This window comes from Anopheles gambiae, chromosome 3 (genome assembly GCF_943734735.2).
Source record: "Anopheles gambiae chromosome 3, idAnoGambNW_F1_1, whole genome shotgun sequence".
NCBI classification, from domain to species: Eukaryota; Metazoa; Arthropoda; class Insecta; order Diptera; family Culicidae; genus Anopheles; species Anopheles gambiae.
The window spans coordinates 79,211,617-79,236,030 of record NC_064602.1 but is presented as its reverse complement, the minus strand read 5'-3'; the positions used below and the strand labels follow the sequence as shown (position 1 = coordinate 79,236,030).

Here is a 24,414-nt window from a genome sequence, read left to right as displayed (position 1 = left end):
CTGTACAGGCTAAAGAGACTTAATTCATTACCACGTAGCCGGATAGTCAATCCTTGCATGGTCCCTACTGGGCTTGAACCCATGACACGCATGTTATTGAGTCGTTCGAGTTGACGACTATACCACGAGACCGCCCCTACAATCATATCTACTACAACCATCATATTTATAATGAGTCATTTATTTACAATAATTCAGAGCTTCCAGGTGTCATCTTGTTAGAAGTTTTGTCGTAATACTATTATTAATAAAACAAAATTTTAGCATAGATCACAGTCATAACATAAGAAAATACAGTAATTTGCAATTATTTTTTAGGTATATTGCGTTATTGGTCATACATTAATATTGATAGAAAGCTTGCAAAAAAATATTTTTCTTGATTCTCAAATAATGTACAAACTAACGTTGTTTACAGCTGTTCTAAGAATGTTTTTGAAATTGTTTTTGACGATTGAATAATTCCCACATATTGTAGAATGGATCTGTTGCCCAAAATACTATTTTGCCAAGAACTGATGAGCCACATCCCACCAAGATGGGAAAATGTCAATCAATTGTAGGATTAATTTAAACATAATTGCAAAAAAATCTCATAAGATTTATTCACAAATATGAGAGGAATAATGACTAGCTCATCTAAACAGTTCAATAAATTAAAAAAAAAACGAAAGAAACTATTTTGAAACAAATAAAATTTCAGTAAATTAAAAGTTAGAGAAAATTAAAACAAATAGTAAAAACGTTTATTAAGTAAGAAACATTAGAGGTAAAGATGCTACTATTTGTAGATTTACTTTGTCTCGCTTGGACATGCATACAGCTTTTCAGAGCCAAATGAAATTTGTCCAGATATATTAGGATATTAACATACCTCACCTAGAATGGGAATGTTAATTATTTATATCAAGCAAATCGTAGAACAAACTATGAAAACATGAACTGCACTCATGATAACAGCAGCACCAAACTCCAAATTATGGTGTAAATAAAAACGAACTGCAAAATTGGCAGACATATACCATTAATGTTCAAGTAAATCGTCGTTATTTCTAAACAGGGTGAATTGCAATCACTACGCAATCAATGCTCTTTTACGTGCGATCATTCCTTAGCAGAATTACCATCATCTGTATCATCACATTACAAGCTCAACGACCATCGTAACGCAAAAGCAAACCAAATAATTAATCCCATCCGTACTGATGATAGCAAATTGCATCATAACCGCCCGTTTTCTACGCTGCAATCGAAAAGCAAATTTACGCTCCAAGCTGTTGGAAACCCGGTTCCATCGCTCTCGGTGACATTGTGTGCAATTAGTTTTATTATCAGCTTTTGCCTTAGAAGTGAATGAGATTTAATTAATCTGTCAGCACAGGCTCTTTCGCGGAGCGTTCGTTCCCTTTTCGTCCGTTCTTCATCACGTGTATGATGCTCTACTTCTTTCCTCGTAAGGATACACCTAACTTTTCATACCCCTTAAGAGCTCTTTCTCTCTTGCGTAAGCTCTCTTCTCTCTATAAGCTCACGATAGACATCACTTACTTCTTCGTATCGTATATCTTCTCGCTTAGAGGGTGCAAAAATCCCCCCCAACGGCGTTTAAAGTGAACGAGCATCGTGGTGAGCATTACGTTTGCAGCATCCTTAGCCAATGATTGGAAACGAACACCGCGAATGATTGTGCGGAAATACTGTGGCACGTGTTAACTGGGTGGCATTTCACGTGTCACGGGCGTTAATATGATCTATCGTACCTAACGCCGCCATTATCCAGTTCAACAGGTTCATTTAAAAGACTATGACGAAGGGTGCTCTTTTATGCCGGTAACAATTGTGTCATGTGAGCATGTATTGTTAAAACAGTAGAAAGTCTGAGGAATTGTCTTAAATCAAAAGGGATTTTGAGAAGGAGAACTTAATTTTATACTCTTTATAGAAAAGTACTTTAAAAATGATCCATCAAGTATTACATTTATCCAATGTGCACTTTGGTCCAATGGTGCACGAATGCCACATATAGCAGAAACAAACGAATCCTCTCCAACACATTCAAAGCCAATAGTTTGCCTTTTAATTTACTGTTGAGCAAATTTGCCGTAATGATTTCTACAAACTCCCACGCTTGTCCAAAGCTAATGCGGTCTCACAACACTGTATTTTGAAACACCCAAACAAAAACAACACCCCAACGGTCCGGCAAACTAAATGTGGGACAACTCTGGCCAACCTTCAACTCGCATGCAGTGATACTACGCCCAACAACGACGACGACGACGGCGACGGCGACGAGGAGTGTTAAGGACTGATTCAACGCTGACATTTCCCCCACCGCAACCGTACACGAGCACTACACCACTGTGGTTGGTCGGGGATGGTTGGCCTGTGCAAAATAGCTCAGTGTTTTGAGCGGTGGACTCGACACGTGGTGGAGGAGCCGCACTGTTGCAATATTCAGCAGCCATCCGAGTGGAAGATGACCGATAAAGACCAGCAACCAGTATAATCCAGATTTGGGTCATGGTTTGAATAATCCAAACAAAAAGTGTATAAAAATAGCAGTAAACTAAACTAAAAAAATAGTAAATACAAAACCTAAATCAATCAATTGTTTCAATAAGTAATTAAAATAGAAGAAAAATGTTTAACCATAAGAAAAACATAAACATGTTGAAAACAAACAAACAACAAAAACTAAATTGCTGGAGCTGATAAAGAAAACAAAATAAACCAAAACAATGATAAACCAACACAATAAAATTACGAAAAGGAACTGAAATTCTAATAAAAAAAAGACTGAGGAACAGTAAGAAATAAATGGATTAAAGATAATTCATTAACAATCAAAAATGGATTCAATAAGAGATTAAGACAAAAAACAAAAATGAATTAGTAAATAATAAAAACGAAATAAAATAAACATAAAAATAAATAAATAACATAATAACAAAAACAAAACATAAACAAAAGGACAATTTAAATAAGATTATGAAACAGTATCATAAATAAACTAAAAAACGATTAGCTGACGATCAATAGAAAAGAAAACAGTTCAAAGCATAAAACCCAACATTCTAAGAGCACTGCAACTCATTCCAGCACAATAGCACACAAAGTCCACAATCCCACAGCCAGGCGTGAGTGAGTGTATTTAAATCCTAATTGATATTGTTGTGCCGAAGCGTATGTTTAGCAAGTTGTAACCATTAAACATGAATGGAGGAGGCCGTTCTAATTCCCGGACCGTGCGCAAATAAGCTGGTCAAACAAAGCCACCGGGCAGGGCACCAGCGTCCGTCGCCACCCAGCCAGCACCCCGCGTGAAGGTCAAACACCATGGAGCCGGCGGAGCAAGCGGAGCCTACATCTAAGCCAAGTCGAGACCATGAGAACAGCCAACCAACTACCTTCAATTAAAGCCTGTCGAAGCGTAATGTGCGATTATTTGTGTGCAAACTTAACACCCGCAGCAGCTGTCCCCTTGCTGCTCCTTGCTAAGGGGAGTCTCGGGACTCGGACTGCCTCCAAGGGTTTGAGTTACGCTCCAGACTCTTTCGTGATGTTTGGTTGTCGACATTGAGCCGTTTACAAGTTTGAGCGTTTGCAGGGGCAGGAGAGTGCCCGAACAGCTCCAGGGATTTTGCTGCAAAATCTGGACCAAGCCTTTGGCTTCAGGACACAGTCGTGCAGTTGTGGCAGTTCGTGCAGCAAGTTGAATAGTTCTAGAACCTACCGGAACGCTCAAACCGGAACTGACAACCGGATCGCCACTCGAAAAGCCCTACAGAGCGGCCACCGGCCATCCGTTTCCGCCACATTCAGCCACGTGTGCTTGGAATTGTTTTTATGATATCATACACACAGACACACACACAGGCCGACATTTTAATGGACATCCAGCCGGATTCCTCCAAAAGTGCAATCATCTGTGACGCGTATGATAATGAAGCTTTTTACTGCTTATGTACTACTACCACTACTACTGTGCCCGATCTACTTTCCCCCCTTCTATGTGTGTGAAGGTTCGGTCGAAAACCAAAATCATCCCCATTTGCATACCTTCAGGGGGTTTTAGCGTATTTTTTTTTTGCTGTTGCTATTACTCACTCCCTTTACCCCGTCCCGACGTCTCGGCGGTTGGCGGCCTTGATCGAGACTGGGCCGGCCACTCCACATTCTTACCCAACCAGCCCCCCAGCGTCCTCCCATTACCGCACATTCCTTTCGATATGGCGGTTTGATTACGACCAGGCACGACCTCTAACACGGCGGCGCTCGTGCCGCAAATATTACATTCAAATTCATTCTAGCTCCAGCAAATGGAATGGCTTCTTCCATTCCTGCGAGCCACCACGCCTCGCGGTAGGCTGGTGCGTTATGAATGTATCTGTGTGTTTGTCGCTTCCGTTAAATTGTTCCGCTCTTCTGGCCTCAGTTATTCCAGCTTCCAGCATCCCTTTTTTTGTCTGCAAGAATCTGCACTAGAGTGTTTGGAGTTGATGCTTTCGCTGTCGATTTTTTTTTTTTCGCTCTGCCAGCTACCATTGTTCCTCATTTTCAAGTCCAACAGTTCAGCTGGGTGGTGCGAAATTTACACGGCAACCCCCCGCTGGAAAGGGCTCGGGGTGACTAAAGAGTGACAATAATTCGCCACCGACCACTTGGGCACGTTCGGTTTATGGATTTCGTTTCGAAGTGAAATTTTTGCCCCCTTGCCCGACCCCTCCCCGCTGTCTCTGATTGCTCTTTTTTTTTGATAATGGTGGTCATATAGGGAGCTAGGATGTACGCCGTACGTGTCCTTTAATCGATCCTATCATTAGTGCGGAGGACTGAGGGGAGGGAAGGTTGGGGCGAACAAAACCATGCACGCACGCACGTTCGTACCGAGTGGGTTTGCATGTGAGTAAAATTGTACAACACACACACGCGTGATACGGTATTGATTAGAATTGGAGCTTGTGATGAAGGTTCTGGGAGGTGCTCCATTTTTTGTCGTTTATTTTTAAGAGGTGATATCAATAATTCGCTCCAAGCTCATTTATTACATCAACAGTGACTGCTCGTCTACACGCGTTCTAATGCTGAGCAAATAAAAAGCAGACAAACACACGTTACCATGTGCACGTTGCTGCTGGCTGGTGTCAATCAGTTCTTTGTTGGGTGAGAGAGAGTTTTTGAAGTGCCTCACAAGCAATAAAAAGCAATACATGATCAAATGATATCAATAAAATCCAAAGGAAACCTCCCACAAAACAATGCACGAACAAGACGAATTTGTCATTAAAAACAACGTATTGTTAAAAGAGTTAGGTTTTGTAATGAAAGTTCAAGAAAATTTTATCAAGCGATATCTTGGGAAGTCAAAACAACAAACGAATTAACATATCAGCAGTACTCAACTCAAGAAATAAAACGATAGCAGGGAGCAATAGAGAAAAAAATATGTCTTGAATTTAAACATGTGTTAGCCACATAAAGGCAAAGTAGAGATCGTTAAAAATGTACAATCGTTATGCGGAAAAGCCTTTCTATCCCTCGATTTAAGGACACACTGATCCTGAAGGTACAATAGGGAAAATTGCCGACAGTGCAAGAAAAAGTCCCATTTGCACAGTTCGTCCCTGTTTACTAGAGATGGACGAGCCAATACGGGTCATATAAAGCTATTCACTCTGTGCCGAGATAGTAATTGATACAACTGACACAAAATTCTTTCAATTTCATTCTTTATACATTATTATGAAAATAGATTGTTTTATCTCTGCCTAATTCTAAAAATTTCTCTTGAACATCCTATTCATTTAAGAGTCGCGTGTTATCAGCATGTTATCTTTTGCTTAAGAAGAACTTACATATTATTAGCCAAAACAAACATAATTGAATTTATAAATATAATTTATTATAAAACGTCTGTTGCTGAAGGGATCACTGAAATGAAATGTCCACCATAAAAAGGTCTATCGGTGTCGAATTGTATGATGCCGGTGAAGAAGTGTCATGGCCTCTCTATTGAATAGTTAAGCAAGATTTGTAACTTGGATATAGTTCAAATTCAAGGACTCATTGCAAAAAGCTGTAATTTTAGTGAATGATAACTACGCAAAACAGCACTTTACATACGAAAAAGGTAGATTTCCGTAGGGTCTCGTCGAGAGTCGAGAGAAGACTTTAAAATATTTACTGTTAATAAGTCATGTGAAAGACTGAAGACACGAGTAACTCATCGCAATTTAATGCCTTTACTCAAGTTGAAGAGGCGATAAAATTGAAATTGAAAATATGTGTTTCTTGTTATTTTTACAGTGCTTGCCGTCATAGTCAATCCGTTCTAGCTAACTTGTTGCCGTAAAGTCTGACTTTGTGGTCGTAAGCCCTTAATTGGACATATTCCATTTTATTCTGGCCTTGTAGAGAATGAAATTAATATCGTCAAGTTTGAATGTGACGGGCGAATGAGAGGCTCTTCAGTGAGAGGTTGCTTTATAGATCCAACACAACGATGCACATTCAACACATCCCGAGTACGCCGAATTCAAACATTCCAGTGACGGATTTATACTACACAAGGTTGACACTATGCACGATTTAGGATTACGACGCTATAATACCGATAACTAGTATGCTATAACGGATTGTATATAAAAACCCTGTATTATAAATAAAGTAAAGAAGTATAAGACCTTAAACCATATGAGTCCGCATCTTGTATAAACATGATTTCAAATTCATTAAAACACTTTTAAGCGTTCCATACAGTTATTTTAGTTATCAGATAAAAACTACAAACTTTGTTGAGAGACTTGAAGTATGAAGAAAATTAAAATTATTCCTTGATACAGAACTTGGTACATAACAAAATAACAATAAAATACGTCAAGATCGTATTCTGATCTCATTTTAAAGAAAAACTTATCTCTAAAACAGTTAACAGTTCACTAACTGAATTAGATATCCTTTTAAGAATAGAAACCGAGCAACTGTCCAATCCCAATCACCTCGAAGATAGACTGATTCCTGTAATAAAAGCTCCATCTTCAAACGCACCACCACATCAAGTGCAGCCAACGATCCCCCTCTCCACATTGCCTGAGTGCCCTCCAAATTACATCTAAATGGTTCGTAAAGATCCCAAAACGAGGCCACCGCGCATAGGATCAACGCAGTGCCACCATTTAGATAACGCGTGCACTATCAGCAGGGGTACGGAATGTGCAAACCTTCCCAAAACCCCACCACCCGAAAAGAACCTTCGGGCCGCTTCTTCGTGTCGATATAGTGTCAGTGAAGCTGTTGAACTTGAGGCACCCCATAAAACCGGTCACACCGTGCCTGATTCCGTGCAATGTTCTCGTGCCACTCGGAGCTAGAACTCCTGCCCCCACCAAACCTGCCAGACAGCAAGCCCTCCCTTGCTTTTTATTAGTCACTAGCATATTCGCCCACCCTTCCCTACCATGGGAAAGCAACAAACGTCGTGGCAGGTGTACTAAAAAAACTTAATAAAAGTGTACGGCGCACGACCCGCCAGATATCAGTCTGTCGCGAGCCTGCACAGAAGCAGCAGCAGCAACGCCAAACGTTTGGTGAAGCAGTGAGCGCCAAAGAGCAAACACGCCGTGATCAACAACACAATAGACGAAACGACACCGAAGGGTGCACACGATCGCGAAGTGTAAATTTGCGCCACCGACTCTCTGTCAGTTTAGTGAACAACGGTGTACGAGCATAACAGGGGGTGAAAGCAAACAAAACAAAAGAGTGTCTGCAAATGGGATGTTTGCCTTGTGCAATGGAGTCAGTGTAAAAACCACGACAAACCACCACAATTATTGATATTATACAATTCCATTTGATGAAACTGATCGTACCCGTGCTGTCGGACACGTGTGTGTGAACTGTGCATGATGAAACGCGCCGGGCCGTATCTAGTGACCCTGTGGCTGCTGTGGTTAGGAGGTGGTGCGAGTACTGCCCACCAAGAGCGACCCAACATTGTAATCATTGTTGCCGATGATTTGGTAAGGATCTGTAGAAGGGGTGACCCGATGTTGAAGGAGTTTGTCCCGAGTGTGTCTGTGTGTTGGCTCGAAACCGAATCGGTCGGTTTTATGTAATGACAGGTGTCTCTCGATCATTCCAAGCGATGCAATCTATCCAATCTACGTGTGTTCTCGTCGTTCTTTCTGCCCTAGGGTTGGAATGATGTCAGCTTCCACGGATCGAACCAAATCCCGACGCCCAACATCGATGCGCTCGCGTACGACGGCATCATACTGAACCGCCACTACGTGCCGCCGCTCTGCACCCCATCGCGGGCCTCCCTAATGACCGGCAAGCATCCGATGAACATCGGCATGCAGGATCACGTCATCATCTCGGACGAACCGTGGGGTCTGGGGCTGGACCAGAAGCTAATGCCCCAGTACTTCCGCGAGGCCGGTTACCGAACGCATCTGGTCGGCAAGTGGCATCTTGGGTTTTTCCGGCGCGCGTACACACCGACCTACCGGGGCTTCGACTCGCACTTTGGTTATCTCGGCCCGTACATCGACTATTGGGACCACAGCTTGCAGATGAACGAGGTAAGGAATGATTTGATTGCCACGCTGGAGTTGGAGTTTCCTTCCCACACAAAGAACGTGACGGGTGATTGCTTCGGGCACAGCTAAATCACTTCTTTATGTCACCATTGCGCTGTAATTCATCCATCTCAAAAGCAGCGATTAAAATTGCTTTTTTTTACCAGCTTAACGCAGGCTTACACAAAGAACCGAAACTCATGTGTAACATAATATCCCGCTGCCGGATTTTAGTTGAAGGACGCAGCAGTTGCATTTCCGTTGACAGGTTTAAATTTATATTTAGCGCAACGCACTTCATGGTCGGCTTGTTTTTATTTTTATGCACACGGCACCTTATCTCCAACGAACTTAATTAGTAATGCGTACTTTGACTTCTGCACTGCAATGGAATATGCACTTTTAGCAACCCCGAACAATGATGGTTTGCAATGAAGGTTGGATTGATCTGCCGCAGTTCGATGGAGGTGGCTAAGCTCGGTTTAACCATTGCATTTTTTTTCCGCTATCTACTGCTCCCTCTGTGGCTTTAGCCTCAATTATGTATTCAGTACGCCGATAGTCAAATTTGTTTCATTGGCAATTTGACAAAGAAATAGCAAACACATTACCTGTTTTCATACTCAGATTAAAAATTTTACAATAATATTCAACGCTTGCAAAATGTTTTTCAACAGCTTTCATATATCTCTGATAACGGTGCTGTTCAAAAACACCTCGCAAGCGTTGAATAATGATGTAAAGATTGAAAAGAAAAAAATGAAAAGAATTGTGGTTTAGAAACCTTTGGAATGCTTTCTCTCTTCTCCGATTTTCATATTATTTTGACGTATTGCTTATTCATATTGTTATTATTAATTACTTTTTATTTCAATATTATTTTCATTATTTTTATTATTATTATTATTATTATTATTATTATTATTATTATTATTATTATTATTATTATTATTTATTTTATTTTATATTATCATTAAAATTATTACCATGTTATTACTATTTTTATTTCTATTATTATTAGTATTATTATTATTATTATTATTATTATTATTATTATTATTCCTATTTTTATTAATCGATATATTAATCAAAGTTTTTACTAACATTTTATTCCTATGAAATTAAAACAACAACAACAATAAATGTCAATCCCTAATAAACAAATGAAAATATAAATACAAACAAAAAATAATAAGAAAACTACAAACAAACAAGAACAATCAAAATCTATTGAAGGGGAAGGAGACAAAAAGGAAAGAGAAGCTAATAAGAACCAGATCAATATTAACTTAAATAAAAGAAGTTTAATGTTCAGCACTATGGGTCACAATCAACTAGGTCACATCAATCCATCAAAGATGTAAATAAATTTGACCACTTTTAGCACATTGTTGAATGTGGTCGACGTCGTTATACACAATTCAACCATTAAATTACAAAATCTACTGAAAGTCTAGCAAGAAAATAGATTTTTTTGTATCTATTTCCATTTAAAAGAAATTTTCTACACTTAATATTTGCGACGTTTAATGATCATTCTTAACCTCAAGATGAAATAAGTATTTTCAATTAACGGTAAAAAAGTATTACTAATACCTATTGCTTTCATATTTAATGTGCAAATATCTATTCCTGAAAATTGGAAACGAAATCAAACATACTTCGCATGACACATTTTCGTTTTCCAAAATAAACTTCAATCTTCTTCGTCGAAGAAGCCATCTCTTGGACGTTTGCAATTTTGCTCATCCCACCACAAAGCGTTCCCCTTCCCGAATCTGATTGCTAAAAATTGCATCACTTCCCAGACATCTGCCCGCGGTTTGGACATGCGACGCAACACCGCCGTCAACTACGACGCGAACGGAACGTATGCGACCGATCTGTTCAACGACGAAGCCGTCCGTCTAATCGATTCCCACAACAGAAGCAAACCCCTGTTCCTGGTGCTCACGCATCTTGCCCCGCACACCGGCAACGAGGACGATCCGCTGCAGGCGCCAGCAGATGAGATTGCCAAATTCGACTACATTCAGGATCCGAAGCGTCGCACGCTGGCAGGTTAGTTTGTTTGCACCGCAACCGCACCCGGGCAGCGGCTGTCACGGTCAGGGTCATACGGTGCGGGGCGGCAACCGCTGTGCAGACAGGTTTTTAACCCGTTTCGCTCGTGTTTTTCCACCCGTTTTACCGTTTCTGTGGTACTTTTGCTTTCTACCCAACAGCCATGGTATCGCGAATTGACACGGGCGTTGGGCGGATCTATCGCAGCTTGGAGAGGCGCCGCATGCTCAACAACACCATCATACTGTTTTACGCCGATAATGGTGCACCGACGCTGGGAATTCATGCCAATTCCGGCTCCAACTATCCACTGCGTGGGGTAAGTGGTGTGCTTTGCTTTTAATTGCATCGTTGGGAGCAATATGATAATTTTGTAACCGAATCATAAATATTAACAAACGATTAATAACACATAACTTCAAATGTGCTAACTTAATAACCTACTAATAACTAAACCGTATCATTAAATTTAGCAAAAAGAATCCCCCTGGGAAGGAGCCGTTCGCGGTGCCGCACTGATTTGGAGCCGTCTTCTCCCGCGGAAGGGCGTCGTGTCGAATCAATGGCTACACGTGAGCGATTGGTTGCCGACACTCGGCCATGTAGCGGGCCTTAGAATCCCACCCAACAATAGTCCCATCGATGGCCAAAATCAATGGTCAACACTAACCTCCTCGTCTAGCGGTGGCCGTACGGTTGTGATGAATAACGCTCACAATGAGTTTACCTACAGCAGCTACATTAAGCGCGGCTGGAAGTATGTCAACGGAACGTCGTTTAAAGGTGCTTACGATCGGTGGTTAGGGCAACTGAAGGACGGTGAGCAGATATCGCACGAAGACTATTACAAACGGCTGATCGCTTCACAGAGCATTGGTTCATCGATGCAGCTCACCAGGGACGACGTTAAACGGCTTCGTTCCAAAGCGATGGTAGAATGTTCAAGCGCCCAAGGAACTGTTTGTGAGCCGCTCAAGCGTCCCTGCCTGTTTAACATAGTTGAAGATCCCTGCGAGCGTAACAATCAAGCCAATGCCTATCCATACATTTTGCGGGAGCTTGAAACTGATGTAAATAGCTATAGGAAGCGCAGCGTTCCATCGCGCCAGCAACCGTCGGACAGTAGGGCCGATCCGGCACGACACAACGGCACCTGGACGTGGTGGCTGGAGGGAGTGGGCACACAATCGCCGACCCATAATTTGCAGCAGCTTTTCAGCACTTTTCAGAGCTTTATGGAATATTTTATGGCACTGTTTGCTAAGGTTGAAGCTAAACTGCTAGCTAAGGTACATGGTGGTAAGATCTAAAGGAGCAAAGAATAGCCAATGTGTTGCGAAAAATGATTGGATAAGGGGGAAATTAAATGAGTAATGCAAATGGAAAAAAAGACTTGAACGTAGCATGACGGTATCATAAAGTGGAATGAAATGGGTATCGATCGCATTTAAACAAACAAAAGAGAAAACAAATAATTCAATAAAAAATAACTGCAAACTGTTAGGAAACATGATATAAAAAATTAATAAACAAAACTTCATCTTTGTGATACTAAAATAATACTAAATAAATAAATAAACAGCATACTTCTAACACTTTGCCTTGTGATTAATCATCAATAATGTTTTTGTGAAACATATCAATGTTATGAAATAAATAACTCTACTAACGATGAAAAAGAAATGCTTGATTTTGATGTTTGTTAACATAAATTATAAGATCACGATCAACATCACTAAAAGAACCCTCAAAACTGTAACTATGCACCAACGGGCTAGACTTCAACAAGAATGTTATGAATGTTGTGTCTATAACATCCAAATGATCCTTGTGTAATAATTCTCAATAGATACAAAAGGGCTAATGCTACGATCCTCTCTTATCGCAGCAAAAGTATTCACCCTGGGAAGGAGCAGTCCGTGGTGCGGCACTGATATGGAGCCCTCTGCTACCCCGGAAGCGTGTAGTGTCCGAGCAGTGGATTCACGTTAGCGATTGGTTGCCCACACTTGGTCATGCGGCTGGCATCCAGTCTATCCCTGCTGGCGGTCCGATCGATGGCCAGAACCAATGGCTAACGTTGCAATCGGCTTCAGTCGATGGTCGCACGGTGGTGATGCATAATGTCGATCGCCGATATGGCTACCGCAGCTACATGAAACAGGGCTGGAAGTATATCAATGGAACTACTGCGCGAGGGATTTATGATGGATGGTTAGGGCAGCTCTCCGACCAAGAAGATCAAATCCGGGAAGAAGACTACTTTGCTCAACTATTAAATGATTCGTTTATTGGTAGCTCGATGCTACTTTCCGAAGAGCAAGTACGAGAAATTCGTCAAAATGCTACACTCCAATGTGCGGAAGATGTTCAAGCGATTCCGTGTGAACCGCTTGTAAAACCCTGTCTCTTCAATGTTGTCGAAGATCCTTGCGAACGAGTAAATCTGGCAGATCAATATCCGGAGGTGTTAAAAGATCTACAGTCCGACGTGGAGCGCTTCAAACGGGACGCTCTTGCACCACGCAATCAACCATCAGACAGTAGATCGGACCCAGCCCTGCACAATTACACCTGGACCTGGTGGCAGGATGAAATGGACGAGCAGCAGCACATGGCACCGTACATCCTGTACCTTGCCGCGGCAATTGAAATACTACTCATTCTTATCGTTTTATGGTGCGGCCACAGGTACTGCACGAGGTCGAGAACCAAAACGGAACCCAAAGACGCTAAGCTGGCAAACAAGTAGATAATGCTCCCGCAAATATGGTTCGTGCCCGAACCGGACTGGGTTTCGTTTGCCTTTTTAAATTGGTTAGCAGATAACATGGTGTTGACAGACATGTTCTGCGCTAGGCACCATCATCTTAAAATCATGCCCAGCTTGTTGATTAAATTAGTTTTATCAATTTTATCTTTGCATATTCACGCGCAAACTGTGATAAGAAGAGGGGTTGAAGGGTATAGTCAGTTTGCTCAGCATATGCACATATAAACGTGCATTTTGTACCTTTTTATCTTGCGTTTCAGATGCGGGTTTGAGGGAAGTTCCATTATAGCTGATGTAAAATGTGATAATTGCGTATGAAAGGAGCCTTAAAGCTGGGGATACAATAAAGAGTTAAAAGAACGTTTTAGTCTTCTAGCATTTTTTTATAAAACAAAACTAAATTTTTTAACATTCAATTAAATCTCTATCTTCATACTAAAGCAATATTCAAGAAATACTCAAGGCTAACGGCAAGATGGACGTCAATGCCCCTACATTGTAGATACATGATAAGAGATTGAGAGACCTCGCTAATTAATTACATCGGGGGCACAATAAATTTATTTGAATCTCAATAAATTGATGACAATATCTTGGCAGTCCCGCTATCAACCCATCGGATCAAATGCTTTAAAAAAAAACTAAATTGTTGAGTGAATATTAAAGACTACAGCACATGAAATTCTTGATAAGTTAACCTTTAGCAAAGGCGTATCAATACCATTGCAGTGTTACCTCCATCAAGAACTTTGGTTCAAAATAAATCCAAAGCTTCTATCAACGCACTAACATTAAACACACACACTTAGAAGGACGGCTGGAGGCCTTGTGGGGTCCGATGGGATATTAATAAATACATTTTGTCTCATTTAATTTGGTAAACATATTCAAACCATCAGTGTGAAAGCTCATTCGAAACTAGAGAGTCATTGATGAGTACAGAAGAAAATGTATTTAAACACTAAACATTCCAAAAGTCATTCAAAAGTCCCATTAGTCTCTTGGTACCGTTCTAAACACCTTCTATTCGGGTTGGAATCGCTGCAACACAAACGAATGACGACGCAAAGCTTAGCGTTGTTTAGTCTTATTCATAAAAAAGATACAATTTTGAATCTACTAATCCTTTGTCAAAAATGATAAATTCACTCTATACTCTAAACAATTCAGAGGATAGCTTAGTAATCTTACTACATCTTAGTACTTAGTAAGATCTTAGTACTACATCTTAGTAAATAGCTGTAAAAAAGCTAGCTTGCCATAAAAAAACCCCTTTGAGTTTCGTTACTATTTTGTATCTTTCGATGTTACGAAAAACAGCTACTAGCTTGGTTTGAAAAAAATGATACCTTAAAATGTGCGAATATTTGCATCCCAATTAATGGATTAATGAAAAATCCATTTCACCTATTTATTGAACACAAAATATATTTAACGCCTTCGTTTTATGCGGTTTACTAACTGTAGCCGAGCTAGGCCTGCCATAAACACTAATGGATTTGGCTATCTGTGACGTATTGGTTTACTCATAAGCAGTGTAGTCAGTGCGCATAAAGAGTTTTGATCTATTCCGTAATTGAACCTAAGGCCAGCATGTTATAAGATAACTCAAACTACGTATAAAAAACAATCCTGATGTTGCTAAACATCCAGTCATATATTAAGTAAGTAAAAATGGAAATAACGAGTTTACTCCGCACGGGTGAGTCACTCGCTAAACAATAGCTTCGCAATGCTTTATTATTTGTATGAGAAGTAAAATGGTTGAATCCATGACCATAACAATTCTAGATTATAGACATCTTATTATAAATCTCAGAAATTGGCAAAAAAAAACAATTATTGATGCGGGCCATACGACATTTCGCTCTCCAAAGGGTTATATGTAGAATATTTAGTATTTAAGAAATTAATTTAAGAATTAATTTAGAATTTAAACTTCAAAAATAATACTCTCTACATAGAACTCACAATTCACTTACAACCACACTTATCATTGCATATAGCACAGACGTTTATATCTCCGAACGTCTCGCTGCACTACTTATAACCTATCAGGCTACAGCTTCCTATCACGTTCGCGATTCTAGTCCGACGCCCGTCGCTCATGTATTATCACTGCAAACTGGGCCCTTGGGATCCATCGGTAACGACCTGTCCAGCCGATCCGATCGGATGGGAAACCACTGACCGCGGCGTCGGACGAACTATTCGCGTACCGGCGAGCTAAGCCATTGTTCTGCTTTTGTGCAACCCCAGTCGATGGGTGCTCTATCCGCAAATATGTTCACTTTTTATTCCGTGCCGAGAATGCTGAAAAACGATCGCGAGCGTTCGGTGTAGTTTAAATTACCAAGTCTGCGGTTAATTCTACTGGAAAAGCTTCCGGCTGTTCAAACAGGTGTCTGTGTCGTATGTGTCGTAGGACAAACAAAGCATCCAAACAACGCTCGACGACACTTAATCGATCGTTTATGCATTCTGCCAAGAAGTTGTATGGTCTTGCGCTGGGCGATGCAAACAAACGCTGTTTATAGTTGCACTTATGTTCTTTATTAAATGTAACCCATTTTGAAAGAGTTATTTTTAGGAGGCAAAGAAGTACATTCGTTACAGTTCTAGTAAATCATTTATCGAACCTTAGGAACCACGCACACAAGGAACCATAAAGAAGGCAACAGCCACCAATTGATTCGTTTCCTGGCCGGCCCTTTTTTCGTTCAATGGCTCAATCAATCCCCTGCCGGAAGCAGCACCATGAATAAAATTTTGATTAAGTCATTCTCAATCGAGTGAGCCTACAAAAAGAACGGGTTTGGGGTTTGCAACAACAACAATCGCTTCTAAAAGACGGTAACTTGCGATACTATCATTAAACTGAAAAGGTTTATAGTTCGCACAAGTAATTCAAGTCGGATAAGTAAGAACAAGTTTTGCCTACTTTATCCATTAAAAGTAACACCTTTAAAAAATAAATTATGTCGTTAAAATACTTCCACACGGAACTCGTCGACTTGACAACACTATCTAACTGCATGTAAATGTACCTTTTTTTTACAAAAAACGGAAGTAGTGTGTCGCGTAACAAAAGCGGTGTGATTTATTAGCAACAATCTTTTCAATTACTGGTCAAACCCCGTCGCAATCAACTGCCGACGCCGCCACCACCAGCGGGGGCATTGCTCATATCGGACAGGTTGAACATTTATATTTCCCTCAATTTTTTTGTATGTGCCTGTGCACCACAAAAATGGGTTGTTGTTTTACGTACGCAAAAATAGTCTATCTGTCTGTGGTTATTTGCCTCGATACACAGTCACAGTCAGCGTTCGCGTTTCGCGAGATAACAGGCCGCTACACGAGCGCTCGTCTTCAATTTGTTTCAAACGAAACGAGCGAAAAACATTGCCTATATGGGAGGGCATGGACGGTGGCGAGTGATCTTGTCAGGCTGCGTCGCAGCACTCAGTCCAGGTTCAGTCCACCGACAGACATTCGCGCGTACGGATCGTTCGCTCCCGTTTAGTGCCGTTTAGTGTGTAGTGCGTCTGTGAGACTGTTGTGTGTGCCAGTTCTGTGATCGGTTCTGTGGACGGTTTCTTGTGGATTGCGGGCTACCGGAGTTTGAAGTATTAAAAGTGCATTTAAAATAAGCCAAAGAGTGGACCAATTAAAGCCACCCGACACAGGGGGAAGCACATGGAAAACGGCTAGCAGCAGGTTAGGACTGGAAACTTTCACGGATGTAGAAATAAAAGAAGAAAATCCGGATCCGGAGTGGGAAAAGGCTAGTGGAGTGATCGTCAGATATACAGTTGCTAACCGTACATGAAGCTGCAGTACAAGTTGGTGGTTCTCTTGTTTTTTCTTTCTTACTTCAAGCACTTAATTTACTGACCGCTTCCGTACGATCAGACACCGTCCCAATATACAGCTCAATACAGTGGACCTATCGGGTATAGAGTAATAGAAACCGCTTCGCACCAAACGCAGCCAGTTCCACCGACGTTTGGCGCCCCGGGACCGGGACCGCCGTACGGTTGGGCATCGAAATACTGATTGAACGGGAGGCCGTTTGTCTCTCGCTTTCCACAGAACAGAGGGCGAACAGGAGAGCCACGGAGGCGGCGGCAGTGACGAACAAACAAGGCGAGGCGTTGATCTGATAAAATCTAATTGCTTTAGTTTGTTTGTTTATCGCACCACGAGATCTGCAAACGATCTCGTCCTCTGCTTTTTTTGCTCTGCAGACAGAGCGACGGACAAGTGCCTTTGGTTCTCTGTTTGGTTGTGCGTGCCCTTTTAGAGAGAGAGATAGTAAGGGAGATACAACCTGAGACAGAGAGATTGTAACAGCTGTTTTAAGTGATACGATCCATAGCAGCGACAGCTTCATCGTAGGGCTTCTTGAAGGACGGGTCTAATCAGTGCACGGGACACAGAATAAGATAAATAATTGCCCATCCCGCCTACCTCGCTGGCTGGTTCTTCCACCGATGTCGTAACTATCCCAAGGACACCAGAACACGCAACAGTTCAGCAGAACAGAACGGTATCACTTTCTAAACAGCGCACCTTCAAAAAAAATGACACATCTTACCACACCCCTGCTGGTATGCATCATCGTCGCCGCCGGTTACCGAACCCTGGCAGTGGCGGCGTACGGCCAGAACCCACCGAAGCGACCCCACATCGTCCTCATCACCGCGGACGATATGGGCTGGAATGACGTCGGGTTTCACGGCTCGAACCAGATAGCGACGCCGCACATTGACGCGCTCGCGTACGACGGTGTCATCCTGAACCGGCACTACTCGGCCCCGATGTGTACGCCGTCCCGGGCGGCCCTGATGACGGGCAGACACCCGATCAACGTCGGCATGCAGCACTACGTGATCGACAGCGACGAGCCGTGGGGCCTCGGGCTGGACCAGCGCATCATGCCGCAGTACTTCCGCGCGGCCGGCTATCGGACGCACATGATTGGGAAGTGGCACCTTGGCTTCTTCACCGAGCACTACATACCGACGAACCGTGGGTTCGACACGCACATCGGCTACCTGGGGCCGTACGTGGACTACTGGAGCTACGTGTCCAAGATGAATAGTGTGAGTATAGGGGGTGATGGACCGGCAATCAATGGTTTTACATTATGGTTTTACATTGCTTTGTACCTGTTTTGCATACATGACATATTTATTTGCGTTAAGAATAGAGATAAATAGAAATAAACACGTTTACCGAAAAAGTTCTACAATAATTACAATCATTTAGCTCACTTGCTCACGTTAGCTCACTTGATTAGCTTATGCCAGTGTTTCCCAAACTCATCAAATGGTAAACAGTTTATTAAAGACCTTCTACTTATTTGGCGCAACAATTGTCGGTCTAGGTCAGCCTTTACCATTAATTGCTTAGCCTATCACTGACTGTTTAAATACAGTATTAAACCACAGTATTAAAATTAAAGTATATTTTTATAATATCATAATATATATCCGTCCAAACTGATGCGTATATTTCTCTGAATTCCTTTAAATTAGCTACATGTTTTTAGAAAAAAGCTTTTAATGTTGTTTATTTTTGCCTAATTCCTGGTAACATTGTAGTTATTCATAAGAGATTATTTTTTTAAAATAAACTCAGAATAATCAGAGATAATTCATTAGGAATAATTAATCAGAAATCAGAAATAATTAATAATAAAATAAGCCTTTTTGGTTGTGATAATTTGGATCTAGTACTTTGCAATTATTAAAACTTTGCCAGTAGTTAATCAATATCAATAATTAATAGTTCAAGTAAGTCGTAGACAGTTGATGTTGATTATTTAAATTAACAGCATTTTTTTAAACAATTACTGACTTAGCTACTTTTTACGAGCATGGTATGCAAAACACAACTAGAGTTAAATAATTTATTATTTTATTGTCACTTTTTTGATTTATTTGCTCCATTCCACTTCAACATATCATTGTTTATAACAATTGAATTGAAATGTGTATTTGTACGTATATCTTTTATTCAAAATAGAAGGAAAATATTGCCTGTATTAAGTTTAAATATGGTTAACTGTTATGAGGGACGGTTAGAATTATTTTTTGATTATTTTTTTTAATTTCAAATATTGTTTTAGCATGAAAATTTCGCAAGAAGTTATATGAAACTATATCTTACAAAATATACGGTATACCCCTTCATAACGTTATAAATTTTTCGTATTTAGAGCAAATCAAACTGCTCCACAAACACTCTTTTTTGACGAGGAAAATTTTGCATAACAAGCCACTATTGATACTTTTTTGGACTACGAACGTTTATGCAGCTAGAATTTAAAAAATAGAAGTGGCAAAGGGGCGTCATCAACAAAATAAGTTTTTTTTATATAAACATCCAAGCTCGCTTGTTACTCGCTAAGAGCTTGGATGTTTATAATCGATTCATCTGTTTGCTGGTATGGAAAAATAAGGCCCGTCATGTGAAGGTTCACTGATAATATAAAATACAATTCGAGTTAGAATGATATTCATTCCCTCAGTTATTTACACTAATACGCAATTTCATTTCCTATTAAACACTATCATAACCTCTAACATAATTCACTTATTAGTTTTTATAACGCAAAATATCATTTGCTAAAATAGATGCTCATTACACAAAGCTTGGGAGCCACTGACTTTATAACAAAATGTATGCACACAATCTGTTTCAAGGAGATCAAGGTGTAAAAAAAAACAAATTCTGCCCCATCTGTTTGCTTGGGTTTGGTCTATAATTTGACATTAGGCAAAAAAACGGTGTCTAGAACAGATAAATGCTCTTTCATTCAACCTCCTGTGGCTATCGACTTCGAATCAGTGACCGGATACAAAACTAGTTGATCGGTCATTTTGTTTTTGCTACACCGGGGGGATCGTACCTCAAGGTTAAACGATTCAAAACACTAATAGTTGTTTGCATCTCTCGAACATATGTTTTTTGGTTGCTGTTTTGTTTTGCATCTTTTGCCCCCTTTTTCTGCAAAACAATGTTCACAACTTGTTTGGTAGACGGCACACAAACCAAGAACGAGATTGATGTAATAAAGCACACCTTTTGCTGCTGGCAAGTCACTGGCTATTGCTACGACCGGTGCCTCGCGTCACGCGTTATCATTGCACAAACAGAAGATCCCCCAATAAAGCTTACTCCCACCAGTTTCCGGGCCCATTGCTATGCAACGTGAACAAGAATGGTACAATTGTTTTCTTCCCGCGCACTCCACGCGCTCCATATCCACAGGGTACGTTCGAAGGCTACGATATGCGCCAGAATCAGTTCGTCAACTATGCCGCCAACGGGACGTACGCGACGGACTATTTCACCTCGGCCGCGCGGGACATCATCGCCCAGCATGGCAAGAGCGGTCAGCCGATGCTGCTGGTAATGAATCATCTGGCACCGCACGCGGGCAACGATGATGATCCGCTGCAAGCACCGCAGGAAACGATCGATCGTTTTGCGTACATCGGCAACAAGGATCGTCGTACGTACGCTGCCATGATGTCGAAGCTGGACGACAGTGTCGGCGCCGTGTATGAAAGCCTGCGAGCGAACGGTATGCTCGATAACTCGATCATTGTGTTTCTGAGTGATAATGGAGGTGTTACGCGCGGCATGCACAGCAACACCGGCTCGAACTATCCATTCCGTGGTGTAAGTGTATAGTGTATGTCTCTTTCGGAAATACAAATCTTAATAGTGATTTTTTCCTCCTCAATTTGGCAGCAAAAACACTCCCCCTGGGAAGGTGCGGTACGGACCGCAGCACTCATCTGGAGCCCACTGCTGAAGGACACGCAGCGCGTCTCGAACCAATGGTTCCACATCTCCGACTGGCTGCCAACGCTCGCTTCTGCCGCCGGCATTGCCTTGGGCAACAGTTCCTTCAGCGATATCGATGGCATCGACCAGTGGGAAGCACTCGCGTACGGTACGGGCAATCCGCGCCAGAGGCTGATGAACAATCTGGACGAAATCTTCGGCTACACCAGCTACATGGAGAACGGGTTTAAGTACATCAACGGCACGACACTGAACGGGGTGAACGATGCGTGGTACGGTGAGACGGATCCACTCGATCAGCTGCCGGACGATGAACAGTATCTCAGCAGTGTCATGGCCACCCGGATTGCCCGTGCTGGTCGGCTGGATGAGAAGCTTATCTCCTACCTTCGTCGACACGCGACCGTCAATTGCGGCAACTCAATTGCAACCAAACCCTGCAATCCGCTGGTGAAACCGTGCCTGTTCGACATCATCAACGATCCGTGCGAAATGCACGACATCTCGGATGAATATCCGAAACGGCTGCGTGGAATACGCAACCGGCTGGAGCTGTACCGGCTTCGGGCAGCTAAACCGCGCAACCGGCCGCACGATCCAGAAGCCGATCCGTCCAAATTCGGTGGCGTTTGGAACTGGTGGCGTACCGATCCGACCAAGGCCGCTTCCCTGCAGGACGAAGGCGATGACTCCGCGTTGCCACCACCGACGCACTCGCTCGCCAAGGACACGCAGCTGTTTGTAATTATTCCAATAGTAGTAGTCGGTATTATCTTTGTGATTGGCACCTTACTATATCTTTCGAACAAAAACATTATCAAACTGTGCCGTAGGACCAAGAGGCAAGATTCCGCCACTACGCCCAGCGAGATACCGACGGACGCGTCCAGCCCGGATGGTAAAGCGGCGGCTGATGCTGCCTTTAGCTCGAAAATCTACGTCATTAGCGATAGGGATATGGACAGGTAACGCCATTGGCAGATCGGTAATTGGCTTTCTTCTTTCTCCGAACAAACACAATGAAATCTACGTAAATTGGTATGGAAAGGAAAGGTTAATGTAGGACACTAAAATCACTACTATGCACCACAACTCTTTCACACAAGCACCTTCTCCATACGGTTGTACGGCTAACAGCGGGATGGGATGAGATTCTCTGTAAGGTTTACAGTTACCAAAGAAATTGTACACTAACACCAAAATGATGGGCAAAAACATTAGCTGCTTCCGGTTAACATTGCTTCTAATATTTGGAAGTATTTTTGTAGCGTTTGTAGCGAAGGAAGGTCCCTCATGGTCGGTGGTCTACTTGAGTTGGAAATGTTATCTATTTATTTTTGCCATGTTTTACAGCTCATCAAAGCAAGATCAGTGCAGCGTGTGAACATTGATCGGCGAAGATCTTCAGTCCCATATCGGCCAACGATCCTCCAGCAACGCTTATTTGTTATCACCGAATTATTGCCAGAAATAAATATTTCAGACTTCTCATTCAATGTGAATGTTTGTTGTCCCTGTAGATGGTGGGGTTTGGCTTGTATTAGTGACTCTGGAGAATGTTTACATAATAAAAAGTTCATGGATAAGCACAGCGGTGCATACATAGGAGTGCCATCAGGGACTGGAGGGTCGAAACTTCGGGAACCATGTTCTATAGGTCAATCCAGATCCTGGCATACGCTGATGATATATACATCGTTGGTCTGCGGTTCTCCTATTTAACAGAAGCCTACCAAGGCATCGAGCAGGCGGCAGAGAACCTCAGATTGCAGATAAACGAGGCAAAGGCCAAACTGATGGTGGCAACATTAGCGACCCTACAAACAACAAATCAAAACTTACGTAAGCGTGAAGTACAGATAGGTGAAGTCGTCGAAGAATTGATAGGTCAAAGGTCAGGTCAAACGACAATAACATGATAGCTAAGTTGCGCGTAAGGCTGCTGGCTGCTAACCGGTCATTCTACAGCCTGAAAAATCTGTTCATTTCAAAGAACCTGTCGCGACGGACGAAGCTGGTACTATACAGACTATACCTGTGTAGTAACGGAATTCACATACGCCTATGAGACATGGACACTGTCCAAATCTGACGAAACCCTCTTAGCCGTGTTCCAGAGGAAGATGCTCAGAAGGATACTTGGCCCCGTATGTGTAGAAGGACAATGGATGAGTTGTTATAACGACGAGCTATATGAGATGTAGGGCGACCACCGACAAACCGACGTGACACTTCGAACAAAATGAGCTTCAAAAGTTGTCTCCTTATTTCAAATGAAAATACGTTAAACACTAGCGCCATCTCTATAACGATTCGCTTACTACACTGACACAGTGAAGAAACTGCTAAATCCTCTTTTTGTTTTTCTTCGCAAATTCCAATGCGTATTGTTTTATATACTTCTCACATCTTTTGCATTGATTTGGAAACTTATAAAATGATTTTCCTGGGTGTTTTGTCCAATAATTCTCACAAAATCTTGCCTCACACTTCCTTCGCAATTTGTATATAGAAAAGTTGTTTACATCGAAGCAGCAGTGAGCAGAGATTACTTTGACATAAGTGTTCGCCTCACTGGTAAATGACAGTACTTTCGCGTGGGACACTTTTGTAACGCCAGTGTCACGTCGGTTTGTCGGTGGGGCGACCTCACCGTCGTACAACTTACAGGGGTTTCCAAGTCAGTTTTGAATGTGTAAACTAAGGTTTTATTCCAAACGAGTTTTTTACGGAGCAAGGTTTTTCCGACTTGTTTATTTGTGATTCCGTTTTCGAATGACAGACGTTGTCATATCCTTTTGACAGTTAAGGATAAGGTATACATACATTTTGAGGTGAGGTTGACCAAGGTTCATATTTATGATACGTCTACAGCTCGGCCTTTCCTGACTTCATTAATTGCCCTCAATTCCTATGCTATTAGTGTTGCCTAAGATTGTTTGTAAAGAGTCAATCGCCACCAGGGAGAGGGACTATCCATCGTCTTATTTTATCAGCTTCCAAAATTCCGTCATAAGCTATTTGAGTCATTTGACACCCATCAATGTCACGGACGACGTACCGATCGTTTGGAAGTATTTTGTGTATAACATAGGGGCCCTTGTATCGAGCAACAAATTTTTTGTTTGAATTGACGGTGTTATCTATATTGCGTATGACCACAAATTC

General features: G+C 41.8%; 2 protein-coding genes and 1 long non-coding RNA gene across 6 annotated transcripts; 2 read left to right on the top strand and 1 right to left on the bottom strand.

Moving 5' to 3' along the window:
* Positions 1-7,382: 7,382 nt before the first annotated feature.
* Positions 7,383-13,772, top strand: LOC4577585 (arylsulfatase B). 2 transcript variants are annotated; one of them, XM_309303.4, is made up of 5 exons: positions 7,383-8,024; positions 8,199-8,588; positions 10,394-10,646; positions 10,811-10,968; positions 11,123-12,504. In XM_309303.4, the coding sequence occupies exons 1-5, from the start codon at positions 7,908-7,910 to the stop codon at positions 11,957-11,959; spliced, it is 1,755 nt and encodes a 584-aa protein (XP_309303.4). In that variant the 5' UTR covers positions 7,383-7,907; the 3' UTR covers positions 11,960-12,504. The 2 variants fall into 2 exon arrangements, with proteins under 2 accessions (XP_309303.4, XP_061514912.1); XM_061658928.1 differs by lacking the exon at positions 11,123-12,504 and adding an exon at positions 12,538-13,772 and having other exon boundaries at positions 7,391-8,024.
* A 3,029-nt stretch (positions 13,773-16,801) lies between these two features.
* Positions 16,802-22,742, top strand: LOC1270591 (arylsulfatase B). 3 transcript variants are annotated; one of them, XR_009766087.1, is made up of 5 exons: positions 16,802-18,530; positions 20,704-21,117; positions 21,190-21,987; positions 22,080-22,211; positions 22,600-22,742. XR_009766087.1 is itself a non-coding variant. In XM_061657769.1 (4 exons), the coding sequence occupies exons 1-4, from the start codon at positions 18,009-18,011 to the stop codon at positions 22,146-22,148; spliced, it is 1,803 nt and encodes a 600-aa protein (XP_061513753.1). In that variant the 5' UTR covers positions 16,802-18,008; the 3' UTR covers positions 22,149-22,742. The 3 variants fall into 3 exon arrangements, 2 of the variants coding, with proteins under 2 accessions (XP_061513753.1, XP_564139.4); XM_061657769.1 differs by having other exon boundaries at positions 22,080-22,742; XM_564139.4 differs by having other exon boundaries at positions 21,190-22,211.
* On the bottom strand, positions 22,546-23,454 carry LOC133393310 (uncharacterized). The gene is made up of 3 exons (XR_009766088.1): positions 23,282-23,454; positions 22,849-23,063; positions 22,546-22,760 (listed from the first exon to the last, which is right to left on the bottom strand). It is a non-coding gene; the product is annotated as an uncharacterized LOC133393310 (long non-coding RNA).
* Between the last annotated feature and the right edge of the window lie 960 nt (positions 23,455-24,414).